Here is a 17,649-nt window from a genome sequence, read left to right on the forward strand (position 1 = left end):
TTTTAATACAATTCATTATGATTTAAATAGGGATTATTAATTAAAAATGGAGAAAGTATATCACACCAACATGAACTATGGTGAATGATTGAATTTATTTTTAACCACTAATTTTATGTTTGAGTTTTTGTGAATGAAAAAGCTATATAGAATAAAGTATGTTATTTAATTCGATACAACATGCAAAATCTTATTATTCTTTTATGAAAAAAACATTATTTTAAAAAAATAAATCTCATGAACAAATTTAAAATTAATCGAATTATAATATAAATATAAAACAAAAAAGGAAAAAAAGGGAAATAAATCAGAAGAGAATCTTAGAACGGAAGCTTTTGAAAAATAAAGCCAAAATAAGAAATAGAATGCAAAGAAAAAGTCAAATTTTTTAAGAAAAAAGTTTGAAAATAAATCTCAAAAAGGAAAAAAGAAAAAAGAAGAAGTGACAATTCAAGATGTGACCCTTCAAGATTACAGTGATTCTTTTGGACTTTATGTGATGATATTTGCTTGAAGTTAAAAAAAGAATTATTATTTTTTAATTTTATGATCTAAAATAAGTTATTGATATTTATATGGTTATAAATTATCTTATTAAGAATAGAATAAATATTTTAAAATTAAATTGTTAAATACTAAATATTAAAAGGTGATATTCTTTTGAAATTCGATGAAGTGATTAGATATAATATGACAAATATGTACACATCAATATTACTACTATTAGGGTCGTTTGGTGCAAGGAATAACCAGAAATTGTTTTGAGATAAAAAAATAATTCAGGAATAAAATTTTGGTATCATGTTTGGTTGGCACGTTTAAAATAACTTATCCCAACATTTTTATCATAGTAATAAGATAAGTTATCTCGTATACAATGGTGGAATAAGTTATCTCACCATTATCCCAAAATAACTAATCTCAGGATAATTAATTTTGGGATAACTTGTTCCAACCAAACAACCCCTTATTTCCTTAACTTTAGTTATTCTCAATATATACTGTCTATATTTTCCTTTCTTCAATATTTTTATCTTAACATTTGAATCTTATTTCTTTCAAACCTTTTGAAAGTGATTTGCTTCAACCGAAGGTCTATAGAAAAACTCTACTACTTTCTAATATATTGGTATGTTGCTGTTGATAATCTTTTGGAACTGAATAATTAATAAAGAGTGTGGAAGGAAAGAATAGTTATGTTAACCTTATCAAATATGTGTCTATTAAACACAAAAAAGATGTGAGAAAACTGGGAAGGTAGGAACCTATGATGGTGGTTGTTAACCTGCGAGGCGAGTGAGCAACTTGTCTGGTCTTGGGCTTCAGGACTGCTTCAATCGTCACTCGTGTCGTCCAGCGCACTTGACCACTGCGATCGATCTCCAGGTCCGAAGGGATCCAGTGCCCAACTACGCCGGGGTTGGAGCTTCTTCGACCTCTAGCCATGACGCTCTTACAAATCTTATTGTTTTCTTTTTCATTTAAAGAAATAATTAGCTTGTTTATACACTATTACATGAAGAGATTATTTGCTTCCTCAAAGAGCTCTCATTTTGTTTGGTTATCACATTATCTTTGATATGCATTACTTGAACTTGAAGTTTTTTGTAAGGAACCTCATAATTTAATACCCAAGCTAAGAGTCTTTCGGAAGCAGTCTCGCTACTGGAGATATGAGCAAGATTTGGATACACTCTATCCTCCCTAAACCCACTTGTGGATGAAATGTGGTGTTGTTGAAGAGGTCTCACTTTATTGTTGACTTTTGCAGTAGAATTCATCTAATGAGAATCCTATATAAATCACAAGCACACCTTTACTGATAATCAAAGAGGTGAAAACACCCTTCCACAAAATTTCTTCGTATATACATTCATAGCAATGATTGAAATCATTTCCCTTCCTTACAAGGTAAAAGACAATTTCTGGAATTATGTATTCGATAGCTTACACCAAGTGTTCATGTATTGACAATTCCAATCAATGGAGTATCATATTTTGTCAGAAATGCAGAGTTTGTTGCTTACCAAATCCCCCCTACCCCACCCCCCCAACCCCAACAAAAAAAATGAGTGTGTTTGTATTTACTCGATGCTCTCCTCGTCAGTTTTCAGCTCCTACTTACAGTTTCTTTCCATTTTCTGATTCGTCGTAACATGCTGACATTCAATTACTGGAGAAGAATCAGTTGAAATCTGCCTAGACTTTGTTGATGTTCAATTTCTTTTTTCTGATGGACTCATCAGACTGCAGTTACAGTATAAATTACGCTACCTTCCAAATTGTGCTGAAAGCAAACCAAATGCAATATTCCTGCTTCATGCACTTTTGTGATTCCGCGATACTACTGATGCTAAAATGAGATTTGGTTTTATCGAGCAACTCAACAGAGCAGAGAAAACCTGAATGGTCCTCTAGCAGGATGGCTCATGGTAAGGTTTGGTTGCCGAGCCCCATTGATATTGCAACTTCTTTGGATGCAAATGTATCAGCTTGTTCCTGCAATGTCACAGAATCGATAAAATTAAACATTATTACATCATTATTCGCTTCTCTGTCTCTACACTATCATTGGAAATATTAAAAGAAGTGGAGAAATACTAGAGCACGTGCTTCTCTGCTGAGATATTTATATATCATTAGATAGATTGACTACGGAAATTCTAAGAATCAGTAAAACATAAAATAGGCATGAGAAACGTACATGCACTTGTACCTATATGAGAATACAGAACATCATATCCACATACAAAGATATTTTCTGTATAATTTCAAAATTTCAAAACCCAGTCTAAAATGCATGGGGACAGGGAAAGCTGCATTGACATGTACCTTTTATATGCTACAAATGGAAAACAAAGGTTGCACACTGTCATTGTTAAGACCAAGTAAATGGTAAGAGAAGTGGATTAAGAGACGTGTCATTGTCATACAACACCAACAACTATACCTCAATCCCAAGCAACTGTGGGATCGACTGTATGAAAACATAATATCCATTTCGCTCCATTTGGGCCGATCTCATTTCAAACTCAATTATATTTGTTAAGACATACTGGGGTTCTCAAAAAGTAGAGGTACCCTAAACTTTTTAGTGGCATAGAAATCTCTGGACAAACTAAAAACACTCCTAGAAGACACCAGGCGTGAAGTAAGTCCGACACGACTAAGCCTAAATTCCAACTAGTTGGTATCGTATATATGAACTTTTTTGCTATTGAGTTCTATTATTTGCTTTGTATGTATGGATTTTTGAGAGATACCGGGTCTTTTAAGAACACTTCCTTCCATGTAATTCTCGGCCTATCTTATTCTTTTTTAACACCTTCAATCAGCTATGTTTCATCAATTAACACAATATTATCCACAGAAATCATGAACCATGGAACCTCAATAGTTAAGACACTCAACTATCAATCAAACTTGGGCAGAAGCTCAAATAAGCATACCTGAAGGCGATGCAAGAGATACATCAAGAACAAATGGACAAATACCTGTCAACAGTACCATATACCTCGTTAAATAGAAGGTACAATTTTACATCAAGTTGCTTCAAACATTCAACAGACACTAAAGGTTTTTCAGAGTAAATGATCTGTTCTAACCAGATAAAAAAGCAAGATAACTCGAGCAGTTGGATATCGCCAGAGAAACCGTGTTGCCCTGACAGCCCCGGAATCCAGAAGCTTCGCTGCCTTCTGTAACTACACAGGCAAGTTTAAGTCATATACAAAAATAATACAAATATATGGCTCTCTTTCCAGTTAAGTACAAAACTTGTACTCTTTTTTTCATGTTTCTTTTTACCCCTAATGTGGGGAAGGAGAAAAATAGGAAAGAGCTTACCTGTACCGTCGCCCTTGTCATGTGGCGGTGATGTAAAGGGAGAGGCCTGTAATGTTAAATTGTTACAGAAAAGCACGTCATGTTCAGGCTCAGAGGAACTTAACAACTGGGAGGCTTACTTGTTTTCCTATAAATAAGATTTTGGAGACTTACTGAACAGCCTAATGAATTCTGATACTTGTTTCAACTGTAGAAGGCTCATAAAGAAATAATTGGTTTTTTTTATTGATCAAAAAGATTTTGAGGCAAATGAATTAGCCATTATTGTAACATAATTTTTTATATATAACATGACATTTTCAGTTGTCCTTCAGTTTAAATTAATGCTTGCAATGAACTTGAATTTTTTATTTCTTATTTTTTCATTTCTTATTTTTGATAATAGTGTGTCTGACCAACTAACCCACCTCGACTATTCCACTAGATAGTTGGATCCTCCCACTGTGCCCATTTGGTGTATTTATTTAACAAGTTCATTCTAATTCTTTGAAAATTTAGATTGCACCAAGCAATTAATATATTCTTTCCAACCACATTGTTCCTTCCTTCACTCTTTTGTTCAACCAGGTAGGAGATAAATGCAAATTTCTTCAACTCTTTGCACTTAAAAAGGAAAGGCTGAGCTGGAAAAAGAAGGTTCAAGAAACAATTTTAACACACCAATTTCACATTTTTCTAATGGACAAGGGTGGCCGATGTTTAATGGGAATCAGGGTCTGATAATAAAGGCAGAGATTCAAAAGCGTCTCCCAGAAGCATAAAGTAAATTCTTAATAGTAACATACTCAAGTGCTTTGATGTCAGTGTCTTCCTCCCACGAGGATGATGCTCGACGAGAAGCTCTGTTTCTGTCAGCTTCTAACTGTTGTAAGAGAAATTCTTTAGTAACTTAAACTACTTTATCAAACTGCAACTGTAAATACAAGGAGTAGAATGTAATGCAATGCCAAAATACTTATAAATTAAAGCACAAACCTGTACTTCCTGAAGACGCTTTGCTTCCTTCTCCAACTGAAACTCAGCCGCAGCTTTTTCACTGGCCATGGCTTCAAGCTGTGTTTGCTTGTAATACTGAACTTGCAGGCAAGAAATATAGCTTATTCAGTTACTACAAGTAAATAATGGGAACTATATAGAGCATACATGAATTAGTCCAAGTTTACTTACCAGTAGATCAGTTAATTCACGATACCGCTTTTCAAGTTCCACATGTTCCTATTACCAGCAGCAATAGATCCCAATATCAATATGGATTTAAGGTTTCATAAATGAGGATATGCAAATGGGTGGAAGTCATACAAAGCCCAAAAAGAAAGAGAGACAACAAGCAAGAATGAAAATTCCGTCACATTCATGTGTTAATTCATAAAAGCACAGACTTGACGGCTTACTATATAGGGGGCGCGGGGAGGGGGGGGGGATAACATATAGACACAATTGTTTTGAGATGATTGCTCAATCATTGACATATATAAGACTAAAAAAGCAAGGATGGGCACCAAAAATTGTGTAGCTTCTATGCTGCCTTTGCTCAAGGATAGCACTCTCGTTAAGTAACTTCATGTTGCTAATTTAAAGTATGTAATAGAAAAAGATAGTGTGTGAATGGCATAGCGATAAGATAATTAATGTCTTGCCACCTGTGGCAATAAGTCTTCTTACATTTCCGTGTTCTAAGTACAGGGGCGGATCTAGGTAATTGGGTGCGGGTTTCCGGGAACCAGTAACTTTTATGCTGACTCTGTATTATATTGAGAAATCTGTAAAATATTTAAGAAATATTTGTTTAGACCCAGTAACAAAGTAGGCTCTTGGTCCAGCGGCAGAAAGGGAAAGCTTTATTGGCATCTTGGATTAGGGTTCAAACCCCCTTGGGCACATATGATAAATGTTCCTTTTTTTTATTTGAGACTGATGGGAACCCATATACTTTAAATCCCAGATCTGCCTCTGTCTAAGTATTATTCACGTTACCATATTTACACTGCTCCAAACCTACATCAATCTACAACTAAGTTGAAATGATGAAGTCTCAAAATTTATCAAGCACCAAAAGTTAATGTAGACTATGCGCCTGAAAATGCTATAAATTACAATAAAAGTAGAAATTTTATGCCCATAACCAAATTAGGGCATATATATTCATCAAGAAAGACCCTTCATTAAATCTAAAGCAGAAAAACATTTGCAAATACAAGAAGATGCTTTTCCCCCATCAGCAGATTCCTGTTGCAATTTGGGATCAAAGTAAGAGGGAATGAGTAAAAGTCGATCAAAATTACAGTTTAGTAGTACCAATCAAGGTAAGTATTTAAGATCTGAGCTCCTCGTCCTCTTTTGAGTAGGCAAGGAATACCATGTATTGAAATACATTACAGTGATGCACCTTTGAGCTACCAAAGCACGGAAACAACTGTGCAACATACAATGCTTAAATTGTCAAGGGAAAAAAGAATTATTCATGCCTGAAAGAAAGAGCTCGCAGGAAATTCATATAGGAAAGACAATTTAAATGGCTGAGACAATCTGTGATCTTCCGATAGAATCCCATCAGTTTGACTGTGCGAGTTGTAAACTCCTTATATGATCTTTGGACAATTCTCCCTTGAGCTACTCCTTATATGATCTTTAGATAGTTCTCATCACTTGAGCTAGCTTTTGAGAATGAGTTTAGGCCGAAGGCCCATTTCCTTAACTTTGTATGAAAACCAGACTCATCCCTGATATTGGGCCACCAACATGTTGTTACTCCCTTCCATATGTCTAGCCTTAGACGTATGTAACAACGTTTAGAATCTCCTTATATGGTCTTGGACAATCCTTGTGACATGAGCTATCGTTTGATATTAAGTTAGGCCCAGAGTCCAGTTTCTTCATATGATATCAAAGTAGACAGAGGTCCCAGGTTCAATCTCATCACTAGGGATGGCAATGGGGCGGGGCGGAGCGGGTCTAAGTCTATGTGGGATGGGGTAGGTTTAATCATATGAGGGGCAGTTGCGGGGTGGATTCAACTAATTTTTGAAAGAAATAAAGCGGGGCGGGTTGAGTGTTGAACTTTTTTCTTTGTTCTCGGCTATCTCAATTCTGTCAGATTTAAGAGCTGGAGTCTCTTTCTCTAATGTTTTCAAACAAGTATTTTTCTATGATTTTAAAAATCAAAAATTTGTTTGTAGGCAGAACAAAATTGTTTCTTAGTTATGAAAATTTATTTGAAATAATTTATAAAGTAAATTGAATTTATTTATGATATATTGCCATGTAGAGGTCTAGACACTGGTAAAGTTGTTGGTAAAGTTGTTGCCATGTGACCAGGAGGTCACGGGTTCAAGCCTTGGAAACAGCCTCTGGCAGAAATGCAAGGCAAGGCTGCGTACAATAGACTCTTGTGGTCAGGCCCTTCCCCGGACCCCACGCATAGCGGGAGCTTTAGTGCACCGGGCTGCCCTTTTTTTTTAGAGGTCTAGACACTGTTAACTTTATGTGATTTAGCAAAATGACAACTGAGGATATAATTAAATTAGATCTTCATTCTTAGAAAAAAATAAATGAAATGTTAAATTTATGTGTTTTTACAAAATAACAAAATGAAGAACAAAAAATAGAGATAACATAAGCAAGGTGAGGTGGGGCGGGTCTTTGCAGGGCGGGTTAAAAATAGGAAAAAAAATGTTATGCGGGGTGGGGCGGGTTGAACTTTTGCGGGTTAAGCTTCAACCCGCCCCTCCCCGCCCCGCCCCATTGCCATCCCTACTCATCACCACCCATTATCAAAATAAATCACGTGCGGAAAAAAAAAATACAGGAGTCGCGCCAGCAAATGAGGAGAGTGTTCAAGACATAATCAAATATATCCTCTCTAACAGCTTAAACTTTAGATAAAATGTTCACACATTTTAACATGTATTAAGAAAATGGGCTTGGGTCCAACTACACTCCAAAAGCTATCTCAAGTTATGACGATTGTCACAAGCCATACAGGAATACAACCAATACACTTTCCCAATGTGGGATCATAACACCCGCTACACCCCTACTTGAACTGGACATTTGGAGCATGGAGTAACATAACATGGATGACCCAACATTACGCAGCTTAATATTAGGGATAGTTGTAGCCCTCATACCATATTAAGAAAATGAACATACGGCATACCTCCAACTTTAAAGTCAGCGCAGGTGGCGAGAATTCTCCAAAACTATACAAGGAGACTACAAGTTATGCACTTCACTGATGTGGAATCTAACACTAAACACCTCATAATTCTTCCAGGCAACATGCATAGGTATTCCAATCATGATAGAAACACCTTAAACACCCTCATAATTCTTTCAAGCTAAGTTGCTCGGACTCTTCAAAAATATTGTCGGATGTGTCGGATCCTCCAAAGATGCATCCGACAAGGATGCGGGAGAATTTTTGGAGGGGTCAGAGCAACATAGCTTTCAAACAACATGCATGAGTATTTTGATCATGCTACTATTCACCAACTTTGGCATGGCTTAATTTACTACTACGCCGCAAAAACTATACAAACTCTATATACTTCGTAAACATTGAATTGGGCATTGGAACCTCAAGTTTTTTATTTTTATTTTTGGGATATAATCAAGTACACTATTAAAGTTTACTTTATATTTCTAGCTTTTGAGACTAATAAATATCAGGACTGCAAATTAAGCTAAGCGAAGGGTACTATTGGAACAGAAACTAATGGTCCTTATCCAGAAAGAGGGAACCAAAACTGATGATGATCTACTTGTATCTAACTGGATAAGTTAATACCCACTTAAAAGCTGAAAATCGAGGTTAAACTAAGTAGAAGACGAACTGTGTGGAAGATCAGGAGGTCCCAAATCTTATCAGTAAGGGCAAAAGCAAGAGTTTAATCACCTGGCGAGAGTAATGTTCAGCATCCCTTTTCATGGCAGCCGTTTCAACTCTTAACTTTTGCATTTCAGCCTACAGTCAATAGAAAAATTACCCCTTAATGATCATCATTAAGGCATCAACTTAGAGCAAAAGATCATTATATTTACAAACAAAAACTAACAAGTACAATATTAGCACACACTAGTTAGTAATTGAGCCAAACAAACTATAGAGCAATAAACTTGCCTCCAAAGAAGCAAGCTTGCTTTCAGCCTCCCTCTGACCTTGGCGTGCACGCTCCACTTCTTCTTGCCATGCATGCATCTGCAAGTTCAGAAAATGAAGTTAAAACAGACATCTGGAGGGTGTCTGTTTTATCTAGCTCACTGTGACGATTCAGTTTCAAACAGTCTCAGGTTGCAACTGAACAAACAAATATGAGGCTAGATGGAAACATCTATGGATATCAAGGATCCAGTTGCATGTGTAAACTTTTTAACTGTAACAAGCAGGGCTGATAATGTCTAACACAATGTCCCTTGTCTTAGTTAAGAATTGTAAATTTCATATTTTAACGAGATTCAAGGCAGTTCTTCAGGCATAATATGTACAATAGGCATGAAATACCTAATTTTGCATGAGTTAAAACTTAAATATCAGGAGTATAACAATTTACTTAGTAAGATGAGAATTTCTATTCATAATCTTTTTCTAACTCAAGTGTCTTGCAGCCACCAACAAGATTAAGTTTACTTGTATCTTCAAATTCATGGTTCTCTCATGTTACTTCAAAATGCGTTCAGGTTAATAACAATTGGAGAACCTGAAGAACTTGATTTGCCTCTTCTGAGGACTTCTTTTGTCCACGGCGAGTACGAGCTTCCATATCTTGCATTTCTTGATTTAGAGTTGCACATTCAACCTGCCAGATTCAGACACCTTAGGATAAGTTGAAAAGTGCTGAAGAAATCCTTTCATTATTCTTTTAGGTATCTTCGTTTCCAATCAAGCCAAAGAGTCACATAAAGGATTTTTCTTTTGATAAGGAAAGAGTCATCTAAAGGATGACATCAAAAAATTATTATTTACCTCAAGCAGTGCCACCTTCTGCTCAAGCTCTGTTGCCTTTGCTGTCCTTTCATCAGCTGTTCTCTAGTGCCAATAGTCATACAAAAATTTAAAGACATATCTTTACTTCATTGAATTATCACAATCACACATGCAATAGTAATGAGAGATTATGTGCTTCCAAATGCAAGAAACTTATGATGTACAAGTACAAACAATAAACCAATTGCTAGGTACACAGGTATAATTAAAGAGAAGTTAATTGCTTCAGTTCTTTTAGGTTCCTGCTTAAGACAAAAAGGACAAATACTAGAATCTAGCCCACTTAAGCACAATGACTGAAGTAGTATGGACCAAAGTCAAACTGTTGGGGGGGGGGGGGGGAATGAAAGTAAAAGTAACCCTTTTTCTTTTCATAATTGACGACAATGTCTTAACAATGGGTGTTAAATGAGAAATAGCTACAATAAATTATTGTTATCGAATTGCAACGTAGACAATATGTTCACACCACAATTCTAGCTCTTAGAGTCGGCTCAAAGTCAACCTTTTATTATCAACTTATCACTACCATAAATTCACTCCCTAGAATTTACAAATTCTCGAAGAGCAGGATACTGCATCATAACCCAAGCAACGGATGACAAGCACTAGAACTTTTCAGCGAAAGTTCACGTCTAATTCTCTTCAGGCTAATACCATTCTGGCTTGTCATTATATGTGGAAGCAAACAGTTAAATCCCTATGTTATAAAAGAAATAACATGAAAGAACCAAAGGAGCATAAATGTATACTTCATTACAATTCATGATGTAACAGCATTAAAAATTATACTTGAAGATGGAGAATACCTGCGCCCTAGCCAAGGCTGTGGATGCCTCTAAAGCTCGGTGCTCCAGTTCTACCTCCCTTTCCATAAAAGCCTATTATTACAGATGAAATGAATTATCAAATTGCAAACAGCACATGTCCATTATCCTTCATCAACAATAACAAACCCAGTGTGTGGGATCCGGGGAGGGTAGAATGTACACAGACCTTACCCCTACCTTTGAGAAGGTAGAGGGGGTGTTTCAGATAGACCCTCAGCTGAATGAACAGTGAAACAGAAGCAGTAGAAACTACAGAAATATAATAAGATACCGAGGCTAAAGAAACAATAGGTAGTGATAGAAAATCTAAACATAAGGAAAGAAAGAATAATGCTAATACTCTGAGAAAGGGGATGTTGTGTATGCATTTTAGAATCAGAGGGGGAGCAGGGAGGGGGCATTGGAAACACATCTATGCAAATTAAAGCAGAAGCCTTATATTAGGGAGAAATGAGAAGTTCTCTGTTATTTGACGAAGATGAACCACAGACAGTGTGATTAAGTTGATGCAGATTTCAGGATATAAACCTGTTTGTTGCTTAAGACTTCTAAATCATTTTCAAAATCCGTGTACAAATATTCAGTTCTTTTTTAAAATGCTCAGCAAGTAAGTTTTCAGTTATGAACCTTTTTGGTAGCATTATGAGCAGCACGCTCTTCTTCTGATCTTCGCTCTGCAGCACCCAGCTCCTCCCTTAAAGCCTGAACACATAAAAGTTTCTCACCAGAGTCAAAAAAACTTAAAGTAATAAAGGTGTTCAGGAGCAGCAAAACAAAGTAAATAATATCCTAAAGTTGTTGTGAATAGAGAGCCACATACTTGCATCATCCTTGTCTCTGTTAGTTCCCTGTTTCTCATTAAAGACTCCATATTAGCCTGGAAAAAAAAAAGCAGACAAAACTTAGCCTTCCCTTCCATTTAAAATAATTGATTTCTCCACACACAGCGGTAAAAATGCTGATAGTTCAACAAGATCAGAATGGTAAAACTACAGAGTCCCCAAAGTCCTTTTTTAACTATAGAAGTTTCACTTGTATTGGCCCAGGAAAGCACCAATAGACACACAACTCCAAGTACCAGAATTATAAAGTGAAGTCATAACAATAAGTCAGACTGACATCGATCTCAGAAATAAAAACAGATATAAGGAAATGTCACTTTGCAAGTGCAGCAATACAAGGCTACCAGGTAGGTTTGAAATGAACCTGCAATGATGCCAGGTTTCCTTCAGAGAGTGCAGCTTGCTTCTTAAGTGCATCTGTAGAACTAACAAGAGCCTCAATTTCAGCATTCTTTGCAGCAAGAGCCTCAGTCATACTCGACCCCGCCTTCGACACCTCTTTTTTGGCTGCAGATAAATCTTTCTGAAGCTGCTTTATCCGAGCCTCACAAGATTTACTCAACTCCCTCTGTCACATGAGAATAAATGGCATATGAGACTTGAATACAGTGATTTTAGAAACTCGGGCACTCTCCAATCAAATGTCCATACTCACCTCTGCAACAAGAAGCTCCTCCAGCTGAGCATTTTCAGATTTATACTCCTGAAGACGTGATGAAAGTCCAGCACAAACCTGCACATTTGAGTTAAAGCACGATAAGCTGTGACATATAACTTTCTGCAGAACAAGAATCTGTTACACTGCAGCTGATTAAAAGACCAAAAAAGGAAAAAATTGTTAATTATTTTATGATCATGATAATGAATTTATTCTACCATTTACGCCGTTCACATAATTTTTCAAGCAAAGTACCTCCCAATTATCCATATCTGGAATTGTTTTTATAAAGCCGTACAGCAGTTTTAACCTGTTTTCATCTCTCATGATAGGTAAATTGGATGCAACGAGATTACTTATGTTCGTAACATTTAACATATTAACACTTCGAAAGACAATTTTACAGCATAACTCAAATTAGCAAGAAATACTGTTCTCTCCTTTTCTTTTCTTTTTGAGTGAAAGGAGGCCTTCAACTGATGATATTAATGCTCATTAATCTTTACAACATTAATATTAAACGTGCTTCAAACTAATGAGAAAGCAACATTGCTCAAATGAAGTCTGAACAAATCGTATTCATTAAAAAAAATTGGGTTCAGAAAGGTTCATTTAATTAAATAATTTAAAGGGAAAGACAGTACTGCATTCACATGTACTAACATCCAGCAACACTTTCCAAGTGTTTGGGAAAAAACCCAAACTGGAGGTAAAATCAGAAACTAATTGCCAGATTAAACCTCTATTTCTCTTAAGTTAAATAGCAGCTATTTCTTTGAAAAAAAAATCTGAAACAGCTTCTTCAAGAAAAAAGTTTTTTCGAAATACCTTTTGAGGAAACTTCTATAAAAACTTAAAACAAATATGTTTGTTGAATTTCATTTTGGCATGATTTTGAAAAAATATGCACAAATTAAAGCACCTTAGCATTCTAAATCAGAGGATAATGAAGTAATGAACTCTTACACGGGCCAACCGTGCTTCTTTTGAATGACCGGTAGAAGTTGCATTCTTAAGCAATCCCTGAGCCTGAAGAAATAAATGTAGTCAAGAAAAACTTATCAAAGACCTAGAAATACACCAAAAAATTAGCTTAGAAACAGAATCTACCTCTTCAAGTTGCTCTTGTTCTTTTATGGAAGAATTAATAGTTTTACGTTCAGGAAGCTGCTTCTCTCCTGGATTAACAGTTTCATGTTTCGGAAGCTGCTTCTGGTCTGAATTAGGTTCAGCCTTGGTTTTAGCATCCTTCATCTGCTTATCAATTTTACCATGTTCATCTGCAGTTAAAGATTTAGATCTTTCCTGCTGAAAGTTCACAGGAGATCCTGCATCAAGAAGAACTGTGTTTTGACTGGAATCTACTGGAGACTTGTCCTGCACAGTATCAACCACTTTTGCAATAGGCAACAGAGGAGTCTCTCCAGGAATATCTGAGGTGTTTCCACTTGTATGCTCACCAATAGATTCCGAACTCACGACTTTCACATCAACAGGTTCTGCTGCTTCCACATGATCAGCATGATGATTTAGCTCATTGTTAGAGGCTGTTTCAGATATAGGAGCATCCAACAAGGCACCATCTTCAGAAACTTTTAGCTTATCTTCAGTGCTAGTTTTGCTGCTAGGACTACCTGGATTTGCCCTACTGTCTTCAGTAAGTACGATAGCTTTATCTTTATCAGAGGCAAACTCTGACTGTGACATCCCTTGGCTAGCTTGTTCCCTTTCAAAATTGACTGTTTCTGAAGGTTCATTAGAAGAGAGTCGTTTTTGAGGCTGCAAACAACCTCATTGTAAATATTCTAAAAACTGTCAGTAGATAAATAGCATTGTACTGAGAATGAAAACACTACCTTCTTTTTATGCCTTGAACGTTTTGTTTGAGATCCTTTTTCATTCGGAACTAAGCCAAAGAAAAAACAAAAAGATGATTTATTCACCGTTCGCAAAGACTACTTTAAAAATAATAATATAATAAAATGAAAAGTTATAGGACGCTTAAATGAACACTTTTCTTTTCCAATCAGCATGATCACAAATAGAATCCAAAATGTGCATCTTGAAGTATCCTACTGTTTTCAGTTAGTGTATCAGAGACAAAATCTGATTGAGATATCCCTTGGCTAACTTGTTGCCTTCTCAGAATTGACTGTTTCTAAAGGTTGATGAGAAGAGAGTCATTTCTGATGCTAACTACAAGAAGTCTTATTTCTTAAACAGAAATGTTCTAAACCAGTTCAAAAGCAGAAACCAAATTTTATGAACCAGTTCAAAAGCAACATTATAAAAGTTATACCTGGGCTCCGAACATTGGGCTGTTCATCAGAATTCTCGCCTACTACACTCTTTGCCCTCTTATCTACAACTTCAAACAAATCTGATGCAACAAATTTCACCTTGTTAGGAAATTCTACAAGAACTGGAAAAATCCTCCATGTTGATGAGTTAGAAATCGACATAGTTGAAACGGGCTTCTTTCATCCATCCATCAAAACATGACCACGAAGAAGACTTACAAGTCAATAGGGTACATTTCTATTAGCGAAGGCTGGTTGTTAATTAATAATTTCTCATTTTTCTAATCAGATTGGAACAATGGGAAGTAGGAAAACTTTGAGAACTCATAATAGCAGAGAGTACTTAAACAACGGTTTGGTAGTGAGTGGAACCTGGATTTTTGTACAGCATCAAGTTTCATTTACGATTACGAGTGCATGCACAACAAACTTGCAATGCAGAGTTGTCTATTCCACATCTCATAATTCAATTTCAACACCAACCACTAAATAAATTCAAAACTTTATGCATCCCAGCTCAGCTACTGAGTCTGAAGCAGAAAGTGCATTCGCTAAAGAAGATAAGCAATACCCAAAATGTGCCAGACTAGTGGTCAATAAAATGGGTTGAAAAACATTAAGTCTCGGGTTCAAATCCCAATGGATACAACATTAGGCGATTTCTACCAATCTTTCCTAACCTTAGCCTTGGGGGAATAGAGTTACCTGCTACATGTTGCTAGTGGGAAGTGGCAAGGCGAGTATTCCCTAGAATTAGTAAATGTGTGGCGCGCAAAAGTTGGCCCGGACACCACAGTTATAAATAAAAAAAATTAAAAAAATATCCTTGATTTAATTGTTAAAATGAAAACTTAACACCTTAAACCAACACTACAAGCAACAACAACATACCTTACCCCTACCTCTACCTTGGGAGGTATAGAGACCAATAGATTACACACAAAAATGCAAACTAAATATCCAATTAAGATACACTCGCTAGTCCATGTCATGTAATCACATTTCTACAAAATCATCTTAAATGTATATAAATATATACCAGTACGGATCCAGCATAGACACTGATCTCACATGCACCTACTGCTACGAACACACATATATATAACAATTGATCAATAATTTTTAGATACCTACATACATTTAACAATGCCTCCACTCATTTCCACATTCTGGATCCGCCTAAATAATCTCACATCGAAAAAATTCAAAAAAAAAAAAAAGCATACCTTCAGCAGCTCTGAGCCACGAAGCCATTGATGCAATAACTGAAACAGTGTATATTCACCTATATATCAATCATCAAATGCACTAATACATAGAATTTAAAACTTTCTGCGAAAAAAAAATCTGCAGAAATTCAACAACGAAGGAGACAAATTGAATAGTGAAAAAATAAATGATGAGTTTTTTTTTTGCTTTTTTCAGATCGCAAAATGTATAGTTTTGCTGTTTCTCTGAATATGGAATCGTTAGTTAGGAGATCTCTGTTAGCAAAAGAGGAAGAAGGAAAGAGAATTGATTCGGTGTAGTCGCGAATATGGTAAATAAGGTAGGAAATCGTCGGAGAGATTTGGGAAGACCCGAGCCCGGGAAATAAATGGGTCGTTTGAGCCCATGTTAATTGGGCCTTGAATTTTGTATTAGATAACACAAGGAAAAATTACGCGACGTAGCAAATGTTTCCAGTGAATTTACGATATGTAGATATAGTTTTAAAATGATTATGAGACGTAGCAATTAGCGCTAATACATTATTTGTTGATATAACTTTTTCGCGTGATTTCAGTTGATACCTGTCTGATATAGGTAAGTTGATACCTATCTGATACAAGTTGTTTCGCTAATACAGTCGGGAGCGGAGCCAGCTTAGGCTAGGGGATTCATCCGAACTCTTTTTATGAATAAATTATACTATTTATACATGATTAAAATTATTATTTTCTTATGTAGATATTGAATCCTCGTCGACTAGTTCTCATATTTCTTTATATTTTGAACACTTTAGAAAAAACGTGGCTCCACCAGTGAATACAGTGATACAAAAATTACAATTATGTCTCGTAAATATGAAAATTGTAATTATATTTCATAAGTATTTTTTATATATATATAGTAGATGTCGAACCCCCTTTAAATTTTGTGTATTTATCTTTTCATATTTTGAATCCGCTTATTGAAAATTTTGGTTTCGCCTCTGCACATACGCTAATGTCTCGTGGAAAAGCTAATGGATCGAGACTCTATTTCTCCTTGTTGCTAGAGAGAGACATTATCAGCCCAATCTGTTTCTAGTTGGTCTGGGCCTCATTGTAGGATCAAGCAGATATCACCAGCCAACTATGGGCCCAATCACGTCATGGATTCACAACTTCAAAGTCATAAAAAAAAAAATCAAAACTACATTTTTTTAAAGTTAATAATAAGTATTTTTTTATTAAAAAATCTTTTTTATTAGTCTTTTAAGTTAGAGCCCGTTTGGATTGGCTTAAAAAAAAATAACTTTTATGTACAAAGTGCTTTTAGAATTTTGAAGTGCTGAAAGTTATTTTTATAAATAAGCAGTTGAGTGTTTGGATAAAAGTGCTTATGATGTAAATTTTAGGATTAAAAGAATAAAAAAAGGTAGTTTGAGAATTTAGTTAAAATATAAGGGATATAAAAGTAATTTCCATGGTCAAAGAAAATGACTTTAAGCACTTTGGAAAAAAAAGTTAGGAATCCTAACTTTTCATTTTTGACCGACTTTAAGAACTTTATGGCTTAAAGTCAGCATTAGGCAAACACGTCCAAAAGCTAAAAAAGGGCTTTAAGTTGATTTTGACCAACTTAAAGCCAATCCAAACGGGCTCTTAGTGAGAATGACGTTCGTATGCGTAAATATTTATTTATAAAGAAATTTGTGAAACTATTTCGTGTAATTTCTTTTATACCAAACTGATTAGTGCAAGATATGTGTCTTTCTTACATATATTTATTATACTTAATCATATTGTTAAGAAACAAAACTCTACTCCAAAAATTAGATCACGAGGTGATGATTGTCAGAATCATATAAAAAATTGTTACATCTCTAAATAATTGATGTAAAAAAACTTAATACCTCTTTACATGCCTAAATTTATCAACTGATGCGTGATTAATATAAACATGAGGTCTAAAATAATTGGATCAAGACGAAATTATCGACAAT

At 35.5% G+C, this 17,649-nt stretch overlaps 1 protein-coding gene across 3 annotated transcripts; it reads right to left on the reverse strand.

Moving 5' to 3' along the window:
* Positions 1-1,846: 1,846 nt before the first annotated feature.
* LOC129870022 (golgin candidate 1) lies at positions 1,847-15,972 on the reverse strand. 3 transcript variants are annotated; one of them, XM_055944586.1, is made up of 22 exons: positions 15,686-15,953; positions 14,459-14,539; positions 14,016-14,065; positions 13,270-13,938; positions 13,126-13,188; positions 12,157-12,234; positions 11,866-12,069; positions 11,480-11,536; positions 11,287-11,361; positions 10,639-10,710; positions 9,809-9,871; positions 9,543-9,641; positions 8,966-9,043; positions 8,741-8,809; positions 5,014-5,061; positions 4,822-4,917; positions 4,632-4,708; positions 3,847-3,892; positions 3,606-3,704; positions 3,450-3,494; positions 2,403-2,499; positions 1,847-2,313 (listed from the first exon to the last, which is right to left on the reverse strand). In XM_055944586.1, the coding sequence occupies exons 1-21, from the start codon at positions 15,711-15,713 to the stop codon at positions 2,428-2,430; spliced, it is 2,169 nt and encodes a 722-aa protein (XP_055800561.1). In that variant the 5' UTR covers positions 15,714-15,953; the 3' UTR covers positions 1,847-2,313; positions 2,403-2,427. The 3 variants fall into 3 exon arrangements, with proteins under 3 accessions (XP_055800561.1, XP_055800560.1, XP_055800562.1); XM_055944585.1 differs by having other exon boundaries at positions 1,847-2,499; positions 15,686-15,972; XM_055944587.1 differs by having other exon boundaries at positions 1,847-2,499; positions 3,606-3,698.
* Positions 15,973-17,649: the final 1,677 nt, after the last annotated feature.

The sequence above is a fragment of the Solanum dulcamara genome, chromosome 10, assembly GCF_947179165.1.
Source record: "Solanum dulcamara chromosome 10, daSolDulc1.2, whole genome shotgun sequence".
In the NCBI taxonomy this organism is placed as follows: domain Eukaryota; kingdom Viridiplantae; phylum Streptophyta; class Magnoliopsida; order Solanales; family Solanaceae; genus Solanum; species Solanum dulcamara.

Coding starts and splice junctions, on each gene's coding strand:
- LOC129870022 (XM_055944585.1), bottom strand. CDS start 15,713: ATGGCTTCGTGGCTCAGAGCTGCTGAAG. Junction 9,642..9,808: donor AGAAGGTGGCACTGCTTGAG/GTAAATAATAAT, acceptor TGAATCTGGCAG/GTTGAATGTGCAACTCTAAA. Junction 5,062..8,740: donor CTGAACATTACTCTCGCCAG/GTGATTAAACTC, acceptor TGCTGGTAATAG/GAACATGTGGAACTTGAAAA.